At 38.0% G+C, this 23608-nt stretch overlaps 1 protein-coding gene across 1 annotated transcript in view; it reads right to left on the reverse strand.

Moving 5' to 3' along the window:
* Nucleotides 1-23608, reverse strand: part of EFCAB5 (EF-hand calcium binding domain 5) — a 176022-nt gene that overhangs the window by 63948 nt on the left and 88466 nt on the right. The window contains exon 9 of the mRNA XM_041725260.1: nucleotides 12724-12879. Within this exon, the coding sequence (XP_041581194.1) occupies nucleotides 12724-12879 (156 nt within the window). The remainder of the gene's footprint in view (nucleotides 1-12723; nucleotides 12880-23608) is intronic.

Raw genomic sequence — 23608 nt, forward strand, 5'->3', positions numbered from 1 at the left:
CTTTCATTTAGTATAATATTTTTTAGATTCATCAATGTTATTATCAGTAGTTCATTTCCTTCTATTGCTGAGTAATATTCCACTGTATAGATATACTACAAAGTGTTTAGTTTATCTACAAGTTGATGGACACTTGGGTTATTTCTAGTTTGGAGTTGTGATTTAGACTGGTAAGAGCATTCACATACAAGAATTTGTATATACATATATTTCAATTTTCTAATTTTATTTCATTTCTTCTTGGTAAATATTTGGAAGTGGTATTGCTGGCTGCTGGATCATATGGTAGGTATATGTTTAACTTTTTAGGAAACTGCCAAAATGTTTTCTAAAGTGGTTATTCCATTCCTATGAGCAGTGTATGAAAATTCTAGTTGTTCCATATCTTTGCCAATACTTGGCACTGTCAGTCTTTTTTTTTTTTTAATTTCAATATAGTTAACATAGTGCTATATTAGTTTCAGGTGTACAACAGAATAATTCAGCAATTCTATACATTACCCAGTGCTTATCATTAGTGATCCTTAATCTCTTCCATCTATACCTCCTCCCTGGTAATCATCTTATCTCTATAGATAAAATTCTGTTTTTTGTTTTGTCTCTTTTTTTCTTTATTCATTTGTTTTGTTTCTTAAACTCTACATATGAGTGAGACCATATGGTATTTGTCTTCCTCTGACAGACTTACTTCACTTAGTATTGAACTCTCTAGATCCAACTATGCTGTTGCAATTGGTAAGATTTCATTCCTTTTAATGGCTGAATAATATTCCACTGTGTGTGTGTGTGTGTGTGTGTGTGTGTGTGTGTGTGTGTATACATTCTTTATCCATTCATCTATCGATGGGTGCTTGGGCTTCTCTCCATAATTTGGCTATTATAAATAATGCTGCAATAAGCATAGGGGTACATATATTTTTTTGAATTAGTGTTTTTGTATTCTTTGGGTAAATACCCAGTAGTGGAATTACTGGATCATATGGTAATTCTATTTTAATTTTTTAAAAAGATTTTATTTATTTATTCATGAGAGACACAGAGAGAGAGGGGGGCACAAGGCAGAGGGAGAAGCAGACTCCATGCAGGGAGCCCAACATGGGATTTGATCCCGGGTCTCCAGGATCACACCCTGGGCCGAAGGCGGCGATCACCTGGGCTGCTCCTATTTTAATTTTTTGAGGAACCTCCATGTTGTTTCTCTCAGTGGCTGCTCCAGTTTGCATTCTCAGCAACAGTGCACAAGGGTTCCTTTTTCTCCACATCCTTGCTAACATTTGTTTCTTGTATTTTTTACTTTAGCCATTCTGAAAGGTATGAAGTAATACTGCATTGAGTTTTGATTTGCATTTCTCTGATGAGTGATGAGTGATGTTGAGCATTTTTTCATGTGTCTGTTGGCCATCTGAATGTCTTCTTTAGAGAAATGACTCTCAATGTCTTTTGCCAATTTTTAATTGAATTATTTGGTTTTGGAGGTGTTGAGTTTTAGAAGTTCTTTATATATTTTGGATATTAACCCTTTGTTGGATATGTAATTTGCAAATATCTTCTCCCACTCAGTAGGCTGTCTTATAGTTTCATGAATTGTTTTCTTTGTTGTTCAGAAAAATTTATTTTGATGTAGTGCCAATAGTTTTTGTTTTTGTTTTCCCTTCTCTCAGAAAATATTTCTAGAAAAATGTTGTTATGACTGATGTCAGAGAAATCACTGCCTGTGCTCTCTTCTAGGATTTTTACGGTTTCAGGTCTCACATTTAGGTCTTTAATCCATTTTGAGTTTATTTTTGTGTATAGTGTAAGAAAGTGGTCCAGTTTTGTTTTTGGGGTGTTTTTGTTTTGTTTTGGTTTGGTTTTTTTTTTTTTTTTTTTTTTTTTGCATGTAGCTGTCTAGTTTTCCCAGTACCACTTGTTAAAGCAGTTATCTTTTCTCCACTGTATATTCTTGCCTGCTTTGTTGAAAATTAATTGACCATATCAATGAGAGTTTATTTCTAGAGTTTCTATTCTATTCCATTAATCTGTGTGCCTATTTTTGTGCCAGTATCATTCTGTTTTGATTAATACAGCTTTGTGTTGTATCTTAAAATCTGGGACTGTGATACCTCCAGTTTTGTTCTTCTTTTTCAAGTTTGCTTTCACTTTTGGAGCCTATTAGGGTTCCATACCAATTTTAAGATTATTTGTTCTAATTCTGTGAAAAATACTGTTAGTATTTTGATAGGGATTGCATTAAATCTGTAGATTATTTTGGGTTGTATAGACATTTTAACAATATTGGTTTTTCCAGTCCTTGAGCATGAAATATCTTCCCATTTGTTTGTGTCATCTTCAATTTCTTTCATCAGTGTTTTATAAGCTTTCAGAGCACAGATTTTTCATGTCCTTGGTAAGTTTATTCCTAGGTATTTTGTTATTTTTGGTGCAATTGTAAGTGGGATTGTTTTCTTAATTTCACCTTCTGCTACTTCATTGTTAGCGAACAGAAATGCAATGGATTTCAGTATATTGATTTTGTAGACCTTACTGAATTCATTCATCGGTTCTAGTAGCTTTTTGGTGTGTTATTTAGGATTTTCTATAGAAAGTAGCATGTCATCTGCAAATAGTGAAAGTTTTGCTTCTTGCCTACTGATTTGGATTCCTTTTATTTCTGTTAATTGTCTGATTGCTGTGGCTAGGACTTCCAATACTATGTTGAATAAAAGTGGTAAGAGTGGACATCCTTGTCTTTTTCCTGATCTCAGGAGAAAAGCTTTTAGTTTGAATAGTATGTTAGCTGTGGGTTTTTCATATATGGCCTATATTGAAGTATGTTCCCTCTAAATCTTCTTTGTTGAGGGTTTTTAATCATGAATGGATATTGTACTGGTATTGTCAGTCTTTTTAACTTTAGCTACTCTAGTGAGTATAATTTTTATCTCATTGTGGTTTTAATTTGCATTTCTTTGATGACTAATGACATTGAACATATTTCCATGTATTCAACATACATATATTTTCTTTTCTGACATGAAAAGGCATAGGCATTTTTAATTGAATTGTTTCATTAAGTTATAGGAGTTCTTTATGGATTCTGGATGCAAATTTTTTGTCATTAAATGTATTGCAAATATTTTCTCCCAGTCTATAGCTTCCTTTTCATTTTTTAAAAAGATTTATTTCTTGATTTTAGAAATAAGACACAAGCAGGGAGAGTGGCAGAGGGAGAGGGAGAGGGAGAGTCTCAAGATTTCACACTGAGCCCAGAGCTTGACATGGGGCTCAATCTCACAACTCTGAGATTATGACCTGAGCTGAAGTCAAGACTTGGATGCTTAACCAACCGAGCCACCCAGGTGTCCCTCTTTTCATTTATTTAATAGTATCTTTCAAAAAATGGAATTTTTAAATTGGGTGTAGTCCATTTTATCAAATTTTCTTTTAAGTTTCATGCTTTCTTCTAGAAATTTGTGATTTTTACCTTAAACATTTAAGTCTAAAGCTTATTTCAAGCTTATTTTTATGTATGGTGTGAGGTAAAGTTTGAGGTACAATTATTTCCCCCTAGAATTGGTAGTCAGTTTTTCTAGCACATGTTTTCAAAAGATTATTCTAGGCACCACTCTTTGTTGAAAACAATTGCCTGTGCCCATGTGGTTTTATGTCTGACTCTATTTGGTTCCATTAATCTTTTTGTCTATCTTTATACCAATACTGTGCTGTCTTGTTTTCTGTAGATGCATATCAAATCCTTAAATCAGGTAGTGTAAATACTCCAATTTTGTTCTTTTTCAAAATTATTTTGGCTATCCTGCATCCTTTGAAGTTCCATATAAATTTTAAAATTAGTTCTGTCAATTTTAATAAATAAACGCCACTTAGATTCCAAGTGAAATTTGGGTTGGAATTGTATTAAATGTATAGGTCGTTTTGGGAACTAACAATATTTAGTCTTTTGATTCATGAATACGGCCTTTGAGAGAATTGAGAAATGCTCTCTCTGTTTAGGTTTTTTTTTCTATTTCCCTCAGTAGTGTTTTTTAGTTTTTAGTCTATAGATATTGCATGTACTTTGTTCAATGTATCTCTAAGTATTTCATGTGTGTTATGTTAATGCCAATGGCATTTTAAAATTTCATTTTCCAATTGTTCATTGCTAATATATAGAAATACAATTGATCTTTGTGTATTGACTATATGTCTTGAAGCCTTACTAAATCATATATATGTTCTAGTGAATTCAATTTTTATTTTTATTTATGTATTTATTTATTAAGATTTTATTTATTTATTCATGAGAGACACAAAGAGAGAGGCAGAGACACAGGTACAGGGAGAAGCAGGCTCCACGCAGGGAGCCTGACATGGGACTCAATCCCGGGTCTCCAGGATCATGCCTCGGACTGAAGGCGGCACTAAACTGCTGAGCCACCAGGGATGCCCTCAATTTTTATTTTGAAAGATTCCTTAGGATTGGGGTGCCTGGGTGGCTCAGTTGCTTAAGCATCTGCCTTTGACATAGGTCATGAGCTCAAGGTCCTGGGATCAGGCCGCAGATGGGGCTCCATACTAGGTGGGGAGTCTGCTTCTCCTTCTTCCTCTACCCCTAACCCTGCTCATGCACTCTCTCTGTCTGTCTCTCTCATAAATAAATAAACAAACAAACAAACGAACAAACAAATAAATAAATAAAATCTTTAAAAAAAATATTCCTTAGGATTTTATACATAGAAGATCATGAAATTCCCGAATAAACAAAGTTTTCTTTTTATGCCTTATTTCACTGGCTACTACTTCTAGCACAATGTTTATTTATTTATTTATTTATGATAGTCACAGAGAGAGAGAGGCAGAGACACAGGCGGAGGAGGGAGAAGCAGGCTCCATGCACCAGGAGCCTGATGTGGGATTCGATCCCGAGTCTCCAGGATCGCGCCCTGGGCCAAAGGCAGGCGCCAAACCGCTGCGCCACCCAGGGATCCCTAGCACAATGTTAAATAAAAGTGGACATCTTTGCCTAGTCCCAGACATAAGGAGGAAATCATTAAAAATTTCACCATGAAGTATAACTGCAGGTTTTTCTTTTTTTCTTAAGATTTTATTTATTTATTCATGAGAGACAGAGAGAGAGAGAGAGAGGCAGAGACACATGCAGGGAGCCTGATGCAGGACTCAATCCCGGGACCCCAGGATCAGGCCCTGCACCAAAGGTGGCACTAAACCGCTGAGCCACCCATACTGCCCTAACTGCAGGTTTCTCAGAGATGCTCTTTATGAGGTTGTAGAAATTCTATTTCTATTTGCTGAAATTTTTTTTGTTTCTGTTTTTTAAATTTAATTTTATTTATTTATGATAGGCACACAGTGAGAGAGAGAGAGAGAGAGAGAGGCAGAGACATAGGCAGAGGGAGAAGCAGGCTCCATGCACCAGGAGCCTGACATGGGATTTGATCCCGAGTCTCCAGGATCGCGCCCTGGGCCAAAGGCAGGCGCCAAACCGCTGCGCCACCCAGGGATCCCTGTTTTTTAAATTTTGAATAGGTGTTGAATTTTGCCAGATGATCATACATCTTTTCTTTTTCTTCTTCTTCTTCTTTTTTTTTTTTTTTTTTAAGTTTCTTAATGTGGTGAATTGACTTGATCGAATTTTGAGTTTTAAACCAACTTTGCATCTCTGGGTTAAATTCCACTTGATCCTGATATATTTCCTTTTTAATATGTTGCTGAACTAATTTGCTATAATTAAATCAAAGATTTTATATCTTGCTCATGGGGGATATTAGTCTATAGTTTTCTGTCTTGGAATCATTTTGTCTGGTTTTGATATAAGATTAATCCTGGTCATATAAAATGAGTAGGATGTGTTCTCTCTTCTATTTTTGAAAGACTGCACAGGTTTGGAATTACTTCTTCCTGGAACATTTGATAGAATTCATCAGTGAGGCCATATGGACCTAGAGTTTTGTGGAAAGGTTTTTAATGGCATTAATTAATTTCTTTATAGTGCAAGAGCATCCAGGTTTTCCATTTCCTCTTGAGTCAGACTTGGTAATTTATGTCTTTTGGTGAACTTATCCATTTAATCTAAGCTGCAAACTTACTGGCAAAAATTGTTCATAATGTTCCCTCATTGTTCTCTTAATGTTTTCAGGCTCTACGGTGGTGTCCCCTTTTTCTTTCCTGATATCAGTTATTTGTATCTTCTCTTTTTTCTTTGATCAGTCTACCTAGAGATTTATCAATTATATTAATATTTTCAAAGAACCAGCTTTTGTTTTGATTGATTTTCACTATTCTTTGTTTTCTATTTCATTTATTTCTGCCCCTTACTTTATCATCTCTTTCTTTCTACTTTTCATTTATTTAGTTTTGCTTTTCTTTTCTAGCTTTTTGAGATGGAAGCTTAGATCACTGATACTTGGACGTCTCTTATTTTCTTATGAAAGTACTCTATAAATTTCTCTCTAAGGACACTTTAGCTCTACAGCTCTAATGTTAACATATTGTGTTTAATTATCACTGAGTTGAAAATATTTCCTAATTTCTCTTGTAATTTATTTTTTGTCCATTGGTTATTTTGAAGCATTATTTAATTCCTAAATATTTGGGTATTTCTCAGCTATCTTCCTGTTACTGATTTCTAATTTGATTCTGCTCTAGTCAAAGAACATATACTATATGATTTCAATTCTTTTAAATTTATTGAGACAACTTTCGTGGTGTATCATATGATCATTTTGGTGAATGTTTCAAGTAAAATTGAAAAGTTTATAAATTTTATTGATTTTTTTCCAAGAACTAGCTCCTGGTTTTATGGAGCATGGTTTTTTTTTGTTTGTTTGTTTTTTGTTTTTTGTTTTTTTGTTTTTTTTAGTTTTTATATCAGTTATTTCTGCTCTAATCTTTATTATTTCCTTCCTTCTAGTTTTAGGTTTTGTTTATTCTCCTCCTAGCTCCTTTACATGAAAGGTTAGGTTGTTTGAGATTTTTCTTGCTTCTTGAGATAGGCTTGTATTGCTATAAACTTCCCTCTTAGAATAATTTTTACTGCATCCCAAAGGTTTTGGACTATTGTGTTTTCATTTTCATTTGTTTCCATGAAATTTTTTGTTTCTTCTTTTATTTCCTGGCTGACCCATTAATTGTTTAGTAACATGTTATTTAACCTCCATATATTTGTAGTCTTTCCAGATTTTTTCTTGTGGTTGACTTTTAGTTTCATAGCACTGTGGTCAGAAAAGATGCACAGTATGACTTTGATCTTCTTGAAATGTTGAGGCTAGTTTTGTGGGCTAATACATGATCTATTCTGGAGAATGTTCCATGTACACTTGAAAAGAATGTGTATTTTGCTGTTTTAGGATGGAATGTTCTGAATATATCTGTAAAATCCATCTGTTCTAGGGTGTGATTCAAAGTCACTGTTTCCTTGTTGACTTTCCGTTTAAATGATCTACCTATTGATGTAAGTGGGGTTATAAAATCCCTATTATTATTATATTATTATCAGTTAGTTCCTTTATGTTTGTTATTAACTGTTTTGTGTATTTGGGTGCTCCTATGTTAGGTATATAAATATTTACAATTGTTATATCTTCTTGTTGGGTTGTCCCCTTTATTATTATATAGTGTCCTTCTTTGTCTCTTATTACAGAGTTTGTGTTTTTTTAATGATTTTGTTTATTTGAGAGAGAGAGAGAGAGAGAACGCATGAGTGGGGGCAAAGGGGAGAGGGAGAGGAAGAAGCAGGTTCCCTGTTGATCAGGGAGCCCAATGTGGGGCTAGATCCCAGGACCCTAGGATCATGACCTGAGCTGAAGGCAGATGCTTAACCAACTGAGTCACTCAGGCACCCCTGGATAGAGTATTCTTGGCTGTATATTTTTCCCATTTAGCACTTTTTAAAAAAATATTTTATTTATTTATTCATGAGAGAGAGAGAGAGAGAGAGGTGAGAGAGGCAGAGTGGGGAGAAGCAGGCTCCATGCAGGGAGCCTGAAAAGGGGCTTGATCCCAGGTCTCCAGGATCAGGCCCTGCAACGAAGGCAACACTAAACTGCTGAGCCACCCCAACTGCCTGCCCACTTAGCACTTTGAATAATCATGCCACTCCCTTCTGGCTTGTAAAATATCTGTTGAAAAATCTCCTGTTAGCCTTATGGGTTTTCCCTTGTAAGTTACTACTTTTGTTTTGCTACTTTTAAGATTTTTTTCTTTATCACTATATTTTGCAAATTTAATTACAATATGTCTTGGTATGGGTCTGCTTTGTTGATTTTGAAGGGAGTTCTCTGTGCCTCATGGATCTGGATATCTGTTTCCTTTCCCAGATGAGGGAAATTTTCAGGTATCATTTCTTCAAATAAATTTTCTGTCCCTTTTTCTCTCTCTTCATCTTCTGGGACTCATAATACGAATGTTTTGTGTTATGAGTTCCCTAAGTCTATTATCATTTTGTGTAATTTTTTTTTCCTCTTCTGTCCAGCTTGATTACTTTCCATTACTCTCTGTCTTCCAGGTCACTAATTCATTCCTCTGCTTTTCCCATCCTGCAATTCATTCCATTAAGCATGTTTCTTATTTCATTTATTGAGCCCTTTATCTGCTGTTATTTCTTATCTCTGTGTTAAGGGTCTCATTCACTCTTCTACTCTTTTCTCAAAACTAGCGAGTATCATTATGATCATTGCTTTAATTTCTCCATCAGGTATGTTATTACATCTGTTTCATCTCTGGCTGTAGTCCTGTCCTGTATTTATTTGGGATAAATTTCTCTGTCTTCTCATTTTGTCTCCCCTCTGTGTCTGTTTCTGTATTTTAAGGAAGCCAGTTATGTCCTCTGCTTTTGAAAGTAGTGACTTTATGAAGAGGTGGTCCTAGAGTGTCTTGCAGCATAGTATCCCCTGTTTACCATAACCTGGCATTTCAGGACAGTATCCTATGTGTGTTGCTTATGCCCTGCTGTTGTGTCTGAGTCATTTTTCCTTTCAGTGCAGTCATCTGCACTGACACTTTGCCTGTTGTGGGCTGTGCTTGTTCTCTGTGTTGTTAGTGGGACCCATGCAGATCAACTCTGAGGGGGTGTGCCTGTCAGGGAAATTGAGAGCAGGGCAGTTATGTTAGCAAAATTTCCACTAGGCCACTAGTCCTGAGCCAGATCCCCCAAAGTGTTACAGTGGCTTGGGGCTGCATGATGGGGCAGCTGGGGATGTGAGGCTGGGTGTGGCTTGTGGCAATGGCTGAACTCAGTGGGTGATAGTGGCTGGGGGCACTTGGTGGCAGCTGTGTACCCAGTGGCTGGGCAGGGCATGCACAGCTTTAACAAAATTTGCCCTGAGCCCTGGTCTTAGGCTACCAGCATCTGTGCAGCACTGCCTTCCACATGGCTCTGTGTTTATGCTGGGGAGGCAGAGGAGGAAAATAGTGCCTGCCAACTTCCTCATTTTCAAAGAAGTTTCCCAACATGTTCCAAAATCAGTATGAATAGATCTATCTCCTGTTTGCCCTGGTATCGTGTAAACTGCCATTTTTATGTTGGCTCTTCAAGCAGGCTGCTGTCTCTTTAAGGGTCAAAGCCCAGCTATCACTCATCCTTGCCAGGTGCTGAGACAGTTGACTTTTAAAGCTCCAGGCTCCAAGACCCACTAGTTTTACAAAATCACAGAATTCAGTCCCTCTGGTTTTTAAAGTCAAATATTATGGGGATTAATCTTCCCTGTGTGAGCTCCTTCTGCTCACATCCCCTCTGGTGTGAGGGCCCATTTCTCTCCTTCTCCCTGTGTGCAGCTCCCTCCCACCTCCCAGCAGCCTCACTCCACCTTTCTGACCTTCCTAACCTTTCAGATGTAGCTTCTTCTCTATATTTAATTGTGGAGTTTGCTCTGCCAGTCTTCAGAGCATCTCTGGTTTATTGGCTTGGATGTGGATGATACCTAGTTGCAAACAGGGGATGGGATGAGCTCATGGTCCTCCTACTCCACCACTGTCCCAAGCTCTCACCTGGTTCTTGCATTTTTGTTCAACTCAACAATCTCTGCCTTTTGACTGGACTATTTAGACCATATACATTTAACATAATTAGCATTATGGTTGGCTTTAAATATACAAATTTGCTATTTGTTCCATTTGTTCTTTGATTTTGCTTCTTTTCCTGCCTTCTTTCTATTACATTTTAATATTCCATTTATCTCCACATTGATTTATTAGCTCTATCTCTTTTTTCCTAGTAATTGCTTTAGATTTAACATTATGCAACTTAAAAAAAAAAAGAAATGGAAGGAAAATTTCCAATTTCATTCTGAGCCCAGAATTACCCTGAAACCAAAACCAGAAAAAACACTCCACCTAAAAAAGAGAACTACAGGACAATATCTCTGATGATCATGGATGCAAAAATTTTCAATTAAATACTAGCAAATTGAATAAATCCAACAGTACCTTTAAAGAATTATTCACCACTCAAATGGGATTTATTCCTGGGCTGCAAGAGTAGTTCAATTTTTGTACTTTTTAATGTTTTTTTATTTTTTATTTATTTTTTTAAAGATTTTATTGGGCAGCCTTGGTGGCTTGGCAGTATGGCGCCGCCTTCCACCCAGGGCGTGATCCTGGAGACCCAGGATGGAGTCCCACGTCGGGCTCCCTGCATGGAGCCTGCTTCTCCCTCTGTCTGTGTCCTTGCCTCTCTCTCTGTCTCTGTGTCTCTCATGAATAAGTAAATAAAATCTATTTTTTTAATTTATTTTTAAAAGATTTATTTATTTATTTATTTATTTATTTATTTATTTATTTATGACATTCACAGAGAGAGAGAGAGAGAGAAACAGGCAGATACTCAGAAAGAGAGAACATGAGTGGGGGGGAGAGGGGCAGAGGGAGAGGAAGCAGGAGAAGCAGACTTCCTCTGAGCCAGAAAGCTGGACATGGGGATTGATCCCAGGACCCTAGGATCATGACCTGAGCTGAAGGCAGACACTTAACCAACTGAGCCACTCAGGTGCCCCAATATTTGTACTTCTTAACCCAGTTTATATTTATCTCACAAACATTGTCAATAGAGCAGAGTTATGTTTCCCTACTCACGTTCACTGCTAGGAAGCTTAGATTCAAACTTGTAGATGACCCATAATAAATATTTAGGTCATTAGAGTATGAAATTTGGGCTTTGTTTCCAGCTTCATTTAGTATCCTTTCCTTCTTTTTTTTTTTTTTTTCATCCTACTTTTAATCTATGTTCCTTTGTTGCATTTTATCTAATCTTGTAAGCTTCCTTAAATCTGTTATGGAACATAAGGATACAAACTAATATAAAGTTCATAAATAAATGTATTCCAATAAAGTTTGTATCTATTTTTGCAAATCCATTTGGTATCATGACATACTTGTATCCTTCCAAACACCATACTTAGAAATACTTGTAGATATCAACTTTTCATGTTTTAAGAGGCAGCATAATAAATTGTGGTAAGCTTCTATTCCCAACAATTCTTTTCTATAAGAAGCCACTAGCAAAGAGAGTAAGCAAAAACAATCTTAAGCAACTCATTATTAAGAATGGGAAAGAGATTTAGAGACAAGTTGTACATTGTGAAATGCAGTGCCATGCAAGATGTGTTCTACAGGCTGGTACTAGTCTGTGACAAGAAAGATACAGAAACTGAGAATAGTATCCAGAAAGTTTTATAACAATTTGAGAAAGTAACTGATAATAAATCAGATTTGAATCTGATAATAAAACATGTAGATTGCCTAGGTGGCTCAGTCAATTGAGCATCTGACTTCTACTCAGGACATGATCTCAGGGTTCTGGCGCTGAGCCCCAAGTCAGGGTCCCCAGTCCCAGGGAAGTCTGCTTATCCCTCTTCCTCTCTTTTTGCGCCTCCCCCTGCTTGTGCTTTCTCTGTCTCTCTCTCTCAGATAAATAAATCTTTCTTAAAATGTGGATTGTATCTCGTATGTGCATTTTTCATTGAGTGTCAGTCCACAGTGGATTAGCAATTAAAAGCATCACCATCAACACCAACAGTGTTGGGCTGGCTGAGAGACAGGGGCACCCAAAATGGCGGACATCTCAAATTGGGTCAAAATGGCTGATCTTCCCGCCAAAGCAGCCAGGACCACCCCATCATCTCCAGTAAATCGAAGCCTAGACGGGAAACCGAAACTTTCCATCCAGGACTTTCCAGCCAGGGACCACCCTCCATCGTCTACTATCCCCACCCCCAGCCAATCACCTAGGGACATGGTGTTCCCTTGCCTAATTTGGCAAGGGATCCACCCAGATTCAGACCTGGAACCAATAAAGCTTTAAAAACCCCACACTCCCCAACAGTGCGACTTCCCTGACTCCAGCCACCTCTCGGAGTCACGGAACCTGGCCCTCGCCCTGGAGCGCGCCCCATTAAAGCACTCTCGAACCTACTGCCTGGCTCTGCCATTTTTTATTTCTCCGCCGTTCATTTGGAAAAAACCTAACAAACAGGTTCTTCACAAAAAAATAGTTTGAGAAGCACTGCTTTAAGAGTCTTATCCTACTGGGATGCCTGGGTGGCTCAGCAGGGGAGCATCTGCCTTTGGTTTAGGGCCTGATTCTGGATTCCCAGCATAGAGTCCTGCATCCGGCTCCCTGCATGGAGCCTGCTTCTCCTCCCTCTGAATGTGTCTCTGCCTCTCTCTCTCTCTCTTTGTGTCTCTTATGAATAAATAAATAAAATCTTAAAAAAAAAAAAAAGAGTCTTATCCTACCTTCCCATGGTCACAATGCAGGAAGAGTTCAGCAAATATCTGCCTCCGCATGTCTGTTTTTATAACCTCCCGGAATTCATCTGCACAATGACAAAAGTGCTTAAGGAGTTTCTCGAACATTTCATTTTTAAAGTCTGCAACATATGAAGAGACGTACTGCAGAGAAAAGGAGGATAAATGATTACTTTAAAAATGGGCTCTTTATTTGGATTTTCCCAAGACTTCAGTCAATGTACATGAAAGGATTGGCTACAATTTTTTTCCGTATCCTTTGCTTGTCACATAGATAAAGCATTTTAATGTTAGTACTATTCCACATCTGTGCTGCACAGAATGGTGATCAATACAGTCCCCAAAACCACACACCAGTGAGACTATTTTTGGAGAAATTCCCCTCTAGATCACATCAGCATTATATAGGGCAGACTTTTTACTTCACAGTATGAAATAGCAGCAGTTATAAAATGTTGCCTGCAAATTAATAGTTCTAAAAAATTGAATGTAGTCTTTTTCTTGATATATGGCACATAAGATCATGTGTTTTCCAGGACTGGCTACATTTAATTATTGGAGTATAAGGTAATGGGGATTATAGGTGGATTTTCTGTCTTCTGACATTATAAAAAGTTATCCTTTGTCTATCTTTTTATTATTTTGAAAGTATAGAGTCAGAAGACATATATGCTTGTGGGACATTTCTCCTCACCTCTGTTGGATAGATTCCCAGAAGTGGAATTGCTAACTTAGAAAGTAAATGCAACTGTATTTTTTATAGGTTTGACATCAGGCTTGTGCCCTTTTGTGCCTCTACCACTAATGAATGAGAGGTTATTTCTCCTCAGCCTCACCACCAGTGTATATTACCTTCTGGATTTTTGCTCCTTTAATAGGTCAGGGACATTACATTCTTGATCTATACCTGACTATAATATCTTGTGTTATATATGTAGATCTAGCAGTGGAAGACTTTCTGAATGAACTCCTCTTGAAATGTTAGCCCAACTCATAAGTCAATGATTTCCATCCCTATCCCAATCAAGCACAGTGGTAGCCACATTTGTGCTGGTAGTCCAGTTTAGATTGACTAGCCATAAATGATTGGACCAGGGGATGATCCTTAACCTAAACAAACCCATTCGGGTTCTTTCCACCAGGAATTGGGAAATAGAACTGGGAAATGATCAGCTATCCTCTGAGAGGGTCTGGACCTATTTTAGTATATGTGCTGCCTAAGCGAGCACGGGGCTGGACCTATAAATGTAAACTTAAGAGTTGTTGGGTGACCAGATTCTTCCAGGTGAACTGAGAATGCAGGAACAGTCAGTACCTAGAGACAGATGAAACAGAAAGCAGAGAGAATAGTCTTGGTGTTTTCCAAGTCCCTGTTCTAATCTCTTCCGGAAGCCAGACCATATTCTTGCCCTTGGACTCCATACATTTCATTTTCAGCTGCATTAACTCAGGTTGGCTTCTATTTCTTGCAATTAAAGGATACTAATATAGTTTGTTTAAAATGAACATTTTGTTGGAATATTTTATTGACATGATTTTTGAAATGCAGGATATAGTAGATATCTCATTTCCTCATTAGTATCATCTAGACAAATTTAGAATGTATTATGTAAGAGATACATTAGGCTTGAATCCATGCTAATGAATCATAAACTATTATTCAACTGGCTTAGAGATCAAAAGGAAATTTTATTTTTTTAAAGATTTTATTTATTTATTCATGAGAGAGAGAGAGAGGCAGAGACACAGGCAGAGGGAGAAGCAGGCTCCATGCACCTGGAGCCGGACGTGGGATTTGATCCCGGGTCTCCGGGATCGCAGCCTGAGCCAAAGGCAGGCGCTAAACCGCTGCGCCACCCAGGGATCCCCCAAAAGGAAATTTTAAAGCAGAGTAAGAGAGCTCTTCTAAATATTTAGTTTTTTTTGGTGACTGAAGCCTTCTAATTGTTATTATTTTTGATGGATCAATGAGTACAGTTAAGTTTTTATGTGTTACTTTGGGATGCAGAATAGTGTAATGGTTAAGAACTTGTATTTTCCCTCATCAGAATACCAATAGCATTTTTCACAGAACTAGAACAAAGAATCCCACATTTTGTATAAAACAACAAAAGATTTCAAATAACCAAAGCAACCTCAAAAAAGTAGAACAAATCTGGAGATATCACACTCCTTGATTTCACACTATACTGCAAGACTATAGTTATCAAAATAGCATGGAACTGGCATAAACACAGACACATAGATCAATGAATAGACAGCCCAGAAATAAACCTATGCATATATGGTCAACTAATTTATGACAAAGGAGGCAAGAACATAAATTAGGGAAAAGTCTCTTCAATAAATGGTATTGGAAAACCAGTTACATGCAAAAGAATGAAACTGAACCACTATCTTATACCATATACACAAAGCAAATTCAAAATGGATTAAAGACTTGAGTGTAAGACCTGAAACCAAAAACTTCTGGAAGAAGACACAGGCAGTAAACTCATTGACATTTGTCTTAATAGTATTTTTTGGACCATTCTCTTGAGGCAAGGGTAACAAAGGCATACTGATGGCACGGCCAACACACACATGAAAATATACTCAAAATCACTAATCATCAGACAAATGCACATTAAAACCACAATAAGATATCACTTCACCCCAGTCAAACTATTATCAAAAAGAAAAAAAACAAGTATTGGTAAGGATGTGGAGAAAAGGAAACACTTGTGTTCTGTTGGTGGAAATGTAAATTGGTACAGACATTATGGAAAACAGTGTGGACATTCCTCAAAAAATTAAAAACAGAACTACCATCTGATCCAGCAATTCTACTTCTGAGTATTTATCTAGAGAAAATGAAAACACCAATTTGAAGAGATATATACATACATTAGCATTTTATTTACAATAGCCAAAACATAGAAGCAACCTAAGTGTCCATCAGTAGATGAATGGACAAAGAAAGTGTGGTATATGTATGCAATGGAATGTTACTTAGCCATAAAAAAGGAGATCTTGCCATTTGCAACAACATGGATGGACCTAGATGGTACAATGCTAAGTGAAATAAATCAGACAGTAAAAGACAAATACTTATGATTTCACTTACATATAGAATCTAAAAAGCAAAACAAATGAACAAACAAAATAGAAAGACTTCAAGATACAGCAAACAAATTGTTGACTACCAGAGTGGGGAGGGGTTAGGAGGTAGGTAAAATAGTTGAAGAGGAATAAGAGAGACAAACTTCCAGAAACAAACCAAATAAGTCATGGGGATATAATGTACAGCATAGGGAATATGGTCAATAATATTGTAATGACTTTGTATGGTGACAAATGATAAGACTTAATCATGGGTACCATTTCATAATGTATAATAATATCAAATCACTATGATATGTCTCTGAAACTAATAGGACATTATAACCCAATTTTACTTAAATTAAAAAAAGAGAAGAAATCTGGGAAAGGTGACAGGGACTATAGGAAGTATTGCAATTTTAAATAGGATGGTGTGGTAGATTTGGAGATACGTTGCACAGATTTCCCATTATAGTAAGAAGGTGGTCAGCAGACAGTCTTTAGCTTTCACCTCCTTCAGACTCTGCTTCCACTGGTGAAAGCCAGCATGCCTTGGTGATGTCTTTCATAGGGCAGCCTGAATTCAGTAATTAAATAAGAGAGCAATATAGAGGCCTGGACATTCAACCTGATGAAGGATACACTAATGGGCAATAATACTTGGCTTCAGTATTTCTCTCTTCTGGGTTGGATGAGGCTTTATCAGGCCTGTATTGCAGCCAACTTCTCCTGTCTAATTCTGTTTCACTTCTCCCCCTTTATAGCTATTGATCCCTAATTAATAATCTGCACACCAACATCTGCATCAGCACCTACTTTCAGAGATTGCAACCTGAGGGAAGGCCTCATTGAGAAGGTACCATTTAAGCCAAGAAGGAGAGGAGGGAGTAAACCACATGGAAATATGGGAGAAGCACTGTCCTGGAAAAGTGCTAAGGCCCTGAAGTGAGAACATGCCTGGAGTTTTCTAGAAAAAGCAAGGCAGCTAATATGGTAGAGGCAGAATGAGGGAAGAGTGGAGAGAGAGGTGAAGAAAAAGGAGTCACCAGACAGATCATGTTGAGCCCTGCGGCCATGTTAACGACTTTGGTTTTTCCTTTAAGTAAGATAGGAAGCCATGAGAGGATTTTGAGCAGAAGACTGCCTTTATCTATGTTTCTATACCGCTTTTTTAAAATCTTATTTTCTTTTTTTTTTTTTAATTTATTTATGATAGTCACACAGAGAGAGAGAGAGGCAGAGACACAGGCAGAGGGAGAAGCAGGCTCCATGCACCGGAAGCCCGACGTGGGATTCGATCCCGGATCTCCAGGATCGCGCCCTGGGCCAAAGGCAGGCGCCAAACCACTGCACCACCCAGGGATCCCTAAAATCTTATTTTCTTTAGTGATTTCTATACCCAAAGTGGGGCTCAAACTCACCCTGAGATCAAGAGTCACATGCTCTTCCCGGTGAGCCAGCCAGGAGACCCTACCTTTCATTTTAAAAGGCAAGGGTGAGTGCAAGGGCTTCAGTCAGGAGGCTAATGAAATAAGGCAGTTTGTGAGATGATGATGGCTTACCACAGAGTGCAGGTGGTGAGAAGACGTTAGATTCTAAACATTTCTGGAAGGTGAAGACCAAAAAACCTCACATTTTGAAACCTATCTGGTTCAAATCCCAGTTCCCATATGGCTGAGAAATCTTGGCTAAGCCACTGAACTTTCTAGTTTCTTCATTTGTGAAACGTGTATGACAGCAGCTATCTCACTGGGTCAGGAAGAGGATCCTGTGTATGTACAGAATATAGATATTTCATGTAATAAGTTCTTTGTAGCCATTGCTCTTGCTTTCATTTGAGCTAGGTAAGAAATTAATCAAGAAAGTTTTCTCTATAAAATGAAAGTCCTCTTGGCTGACATACCTATTTAGAAGGAAAAACCTAATGAAATCAGTGATTCTCAAAAAGTGGTCCCTTGACCATATCCCCCGAGGGCTTTTGGAAGCTCTGAGAGCATCACTTGAGAGCTTGTTAGAAATGTAAATTTTGTATAAACATACAGGTGCATGCATCCCTTTGAATTAGTATTCCTGTATACTTTAGGCAAATACCCAATAGTGCAATTGCTGGATAAGGTAGTTCTATTTTTAACCTTTTGAGGAACCTCCAAACTGGCTGCACCAGTTTGCATTTCTACTAACAGTGCATGAGTGTTCCTTTTATAGTAGCATTACTTATAATAGCCAAGATATGGTAGCAACCCAAGTGTCCATCAATTGATGAATAGATAAAGAAGATGGAATAAAAAAAATAAAGAAGATGGAATATATGGCATATATATATATAAAATAGAATATTATTCAGCCATAAAAAAGAGTGAAATATTGCCATTTACAATGATATAGATGGAGATAGAGAGTATAATCCTAAGTGAAATAGGTTAGAGAAAGACAAATACCACATAATTTCAATCATATGTGGAATTTGGGAAACAAAACAAACAAGCAAAGGGAAAAAAGTAAGACCGAGAGAGAAGCAAATCAAGAAACAGACTCTTAATTATAGAGAACAAACTGATGGTTACCAGAGGGGAGGTGGGTAGGGGAATGGGAATGGGAATTAAAGAACACACTTGTAGTGATGAGCACAGAGTGATGTATGGAAATGTTGAATTACTATATTGTATACCTGAAACTAATATAACATTGTAAGTTAACTAACTGGAAATGAAATAGAAACTTTCTTAGAGATATAGGGTGGGGGAGGGGCAGAGGGAACAGGAGAGAAAGAAAATCTCAAACAGGCTCCACACCCAGCATGGAGCCCGACTTGGGGCTCAGTATCATGACTGTGAGATCATGACCTGCGCTGAAATCAAGAGTCAGATGCTTAACCGATTGAGCCACCCAGGTGCCCTAAAATAATTTTTTTAAAAAGATTTTTAAAATTTATTTATTCACGAGAGACAGAGAGGCAGAGACACAGGCAGAGGGAGAAGCAAGCTCCATGCAAGGAGCCCGATGTGGGACTCGATCCGAATCCTGGGATCATGCTCTGAGCTGAAGGCAGACGCTCAACCGCTGGCTGAGTCCTGCCAAAATAAAAACTTAAGAAAAAAGAAAGAACACAGTTTTTTTTGGTGGCTATTAAAGCAAAATGTATATAAAGAAAAACTTTTTTTTTTTTTTTTTTTTAAGAGCACATGGGTGGTTCAGTGGCTAACTAAGTATCTGCCTTTGGTTCAGGTCATGATCCCAGGGTCCTGGGATCGAGTCTTGCATCAGGCTCCCCATAGGGAGCCTGCTTCTCCCTCTGCCTATGTCTCTGTCTCTCTGTGTGTGTCCCTCATGAATAAATAAACAAAATATTTAAAAAAAAGAAATGTAAATTTAGGGGCCCTACTCTAGACCTACTGAATCAGAAACTCCGGAGTGGGACCTAGAATCTGCGTTCCTTCTGGAAGCAAAATAGATTTCCAACTCTTAACTGGGCTTCTTTCAATCACAAGTATGGAGAGTCAGAACAGAAATAATATGAGTAGAGGATCCCTGGGTGGCTCAGCGGTTTGTCACCTGCCTTTGGCCCAGGGTGTGTGATTCTGGAGTCCCGGGATTGAGTCCCGCGTCGGGTTCCCTGCATGGAGCCTGCTTCTACCTCTCTCTCTCTCTCTCTCTCTCTGTCTCTCATGAATAAATAAATAAAATCTTAAAAAAAAAAAAGAAATAATATGAGTAGATGTCACATGACTAGACCGGCTACCCCCAGGGTTCTTGGGGAAGAGAAATCAACTTTCTTTTCTCCTCTTAAAAAAACAGGCCCAAACAGTTTTCCGGTGTTATTCTTTCTTTTTATCCCAATACTCAGAACTCTTGTGTCATTAGCCAGTGGGGGCATGTGGTGGTATAAACCATGTATGGAAATCCAAGGGGGCCCCAGCTAAGGGGACAGATAGACTTGGGTCTTTTTCTACCAATCTTTACAAATGGTAACTTGAAATAAAAAGTTCATTCTGGAGCCAATAAATAAGCCCTCTGGGTTATTCTTATGTTCATTAAAGTTTGAGAACCATTGAAATAGATGACGTGGGGCAACTGTTCCTAATTATTCCAGAATCCTAAAATCCTGTTGTTCAATCCTTAATATATTAACTTAGCTTTTGGGACTTGACCTCAAGGCTATTTGAGTTTTCTTGTTGTATAATCCTATTAAGCCAAGGATTAGTTTATTTCTCCAAGAGACACTTCAACATTCTGGATTTATAGCCTATGGGTTTTCTGAATGAGTGTGGGCTATATGACATAAAGACTATCAGTTGCCAAATAACTACAATCCTATCCTATGAAATCAATCAATATCCACCAATTTGAAATGATTGCTTAGATTAATTAAGAATATAATGATCCACTAATATCCTTCCATTTAACAGCTCTGTGAACTGATAAACATTTGAATTGTACTTAATCAAGTTATCTCCATGTGCTGGGTCCCATTGTGATGAATTCTGGGCTGTTCCTTTCTGACTTGAAAACCAAAGTGTTGAGAATGTAGTAAATGTCACACTTACTGGTGTGACAGTAAGGCTGGTATTTACTATTAAGTTCTACAGCTCTGGGCCATTGGGATTTACACTTATTTAATTGGAGACATACTAGAGAGTTGATGAAGTAGGTGATATAAAACAATAGAAAGAAAACTGTATTTGAATATTAACTAGTTTAGGCATTAAACCTCCAAACTGTATTTGGAAGTCCTGGTAGCAAACAAGATTTTCAGGAATGCCTGCAAACAAGGACTGTAGAATATTGAAATACACAAATTATATTGGCTATCTATCATTGAAGAAATAGTATGTTCATTTAGCATTTGGGAAGAAAATTAGATTTCCAGTCTCAGGGAACTTTTACAAACAATTAGTGCTGGGACACCTGAGTGGCTCAGCAGTTGAGCATCTGCCTTTGGCTCAGGGCATGATCCTGGAGTCCCTGGATTGAGTCCTGCATCGGGCTCCCGGCATGGAGCCTGCCTCTCCCTCTGTCTGTGTCTCTGCCTCTCTCTCTCTCTCATGAATAAATAAGTTCTTTTAAAAAATAAAAAATAAAAACAACTAATGCTAATTATATACTCAACAAAGCAGAAATATATTTTCACTCTTTAGATTCCTATTTTTTTTAACTCTTTTGATTTTAAAAAATCAGAATCAGGGGATCCCTGGGTGGCGCAGCGGTTTGGCGCCTGCCTTTGGCCCAGGGCGCGATCCTGGAGACCCTGGATCGAATCCCATGTCAGGCTCCTGGTGCATGGAGCCTGCTTCTCCCTTTGCCTGTGTCTCTGCCTCTCTCTCTCTCTCTGTATGACTATCATAAATTTAAAAAAAAAATCAGAATCATTTGGTTAACAAATGAATAGAACAAAGGCTTTATTCAATATCCAATAATAGTAAAAGTGACAGACTGAAACACATGATTTTTCACCTGCTAGTGAAAGATATAGCTTAGGCAATGTTATGGTTTAGGTTGTGCCCCCTCAAAGTTCACATACATTGAAGGCCTGAACCCTAGTACCCCAGAATGTGACTGCATTTTGAGATAGGATCTTTATTTTTTATTTTTATTTTTTTTATTTTATTTTATTTTTTTAATTTTTTTTATTTTATTTTATTATTTTTTTTATTTATGATAGTCACAGAGAGAGAGAGAGGCAGAGACACAGGCAGAGGGAGAAGCAGGCTCCATGCACCGGGAGCCCGATGTGGGATTCGATCCCGGGTCTCCAGGATCGCGCCCTGGGCCAAAGACAGGCGCCAAACCGCTGCGCCACCCAGGGATCCCCTATTTTTTATTTTTTTTTAAAGATTTTAATCAGTTATTTGAGAGAGAGAGAGAGAGAGAGAGAGAGCACACAAACAGGGGGGAGGAGCAGAGGCAAAGGGAGAAGTAGACTCCCTGCTGAGCAGGCAGCCCAATGATGAATGATGCGATGTGGGACTCAATCCCAGGACCCTAATATCATGACCTGAACTGAAGGCAGATGCTTAACTGACTGAGCCAACCAGGCACTCTTGAGATAGGATCTTTAAAGGGGTAATTAAATTAAAATGAGGTCATTAGGGTGGGTCATAAGCTAATATGACTAGTATCCTAATAAGAAGGGGAAATTTGGATGCAGACTTACAGAGGAAAGACCATGTGGAGGTGCAGGGAAAAGATGACCATCTATAAGTCAAGGACAGAGGTCATCAGAAGAAACCAACCCTGCCAATACCTTGTTTTGGACTTCCAGTCTCCAGAACTATGAGAAAATTAAATTTCTGATGTTTAAGTCACACAGTACTTTGTTATGGTAATTCTAGCAAACTGATGCAATAAGGAGTTGCCAATCAGTAAATTCCTTAATTTGTGTATTTCCTACAGCTGAAGACCACCTACGAAGATGCACACCTTGGAGGATAATTTACCATGGACCATCCCATTTCCCGGTTTTAAATTTCCTCATTTCAAATAATAATAATAATGACAACAAATAACATTTTTTAAAAATAATAAAATTCCTTCATTTCATCCCAAGGTTTCCTCACACAGTTTTTGCTGCAACATATTGCTGCTCCTACGTCTACCTCCACTAAGGCCATCATTCTTCCTTCTTCTGCCCTTCCCTGCCATATAGCTCAAAACACATGAAAAACAAAATGAGCAGAACAAAACAGCAAAAATTACAAAATGCAAATTACAAATAACAGAATAGAGAGCCACTCAGATACATACCATTTTGGGGAAAATGCACAGCCTGGATTTAGTAGAATATATTCAAGGAAAGACTTGAATATAAAGACCCAAATAGTCTTTGGGTGATTTGGTGAAGCCTCTCATTTAAAATTTAAACTTTGAGCCACGTCAGTGTGACTGATAGAAAACAACTGAGCAGGGCCATCTGGGTGGTTCAGTGATAGAGTGTCTGCTTTTGGCTCAGGTCATGATGTGGGGGTCCTGGGACTGAGTTCTGCATTAGGCTCCCTACAGGGAGCCTGCTTCTCCCTCTGCCTGTGATTCTGCCTCTCTCTGTGTGTCTCTCATGAATAAATAAATAAAATATTTTTGAAAAAAAGAAAAGAAAACTGAGCATAAGAAAGGGACTATCTCAAAGCAGAGCACTGTGGAGCAAGAACAGGCTAAGTCCCAGAAAAGAGAATTCAGGCAGAGGCACGGTCCTTATTCACTCCTGCACCAATTCCTTAGTGTCACAGAATCTGAAGTTAATATTTAAATCCTAGTGGGTAGTATTTGTAGTTTTGCATATAGCCCATTATATGATTCAGGTGCAGACTTCATACCACTTGAAGCCCAGGCCAACTGAAGGATGCTTCTGGGAAACTGACCCTTACTTTACCCAGTCCCATAGTAAACAAGAAGGTATTAGATTGTTTTCACTTGCCCCTGGTGAGCAGATAGATGTGTGGCCAGAGTCTTCACAATGATCAGGTGGGAGATAAGATCAAAGCAAAGAGAACTCCTCAATGAGGGTGGTCAATTGCCTCAGTTTCCCTGGGACTTCCCTAGTTTTAGCACTGAGAGTCCAGTGTTCTAAGAAACCCCTCAGAGATGAGCAAACCAGGATGGTTTGAAAATCTAGACATTAATCCATGCCAGTGGTTTAATTCCTATGGAATACTTTGGAGAACCTCTGTTTGGAAGCATGGTGTGTTGTACCCTGCTTGGATATTCTGGATATTCTTGGATATTCTTGGATATTCTGTTGTATCCAGAAATGCAGACCATTTCTGTAAATATCTAAATCCTTTGCCATAAAAGAAACTTC

Source organism: Vulpes lagopus, chromosome 12, assembly GCF_018345385.1.
Source record: "Vulpes lagopus strain Blue_001 chromosome 12, ASM1834538v1, whole genome shotgun sequence".
NCBI classification, from domain to species: Eukaryota; Metazoa; Chordata; class Mammalia; order Carnivora; family Canidae; genus Vulpes; species Vulpes lagopus.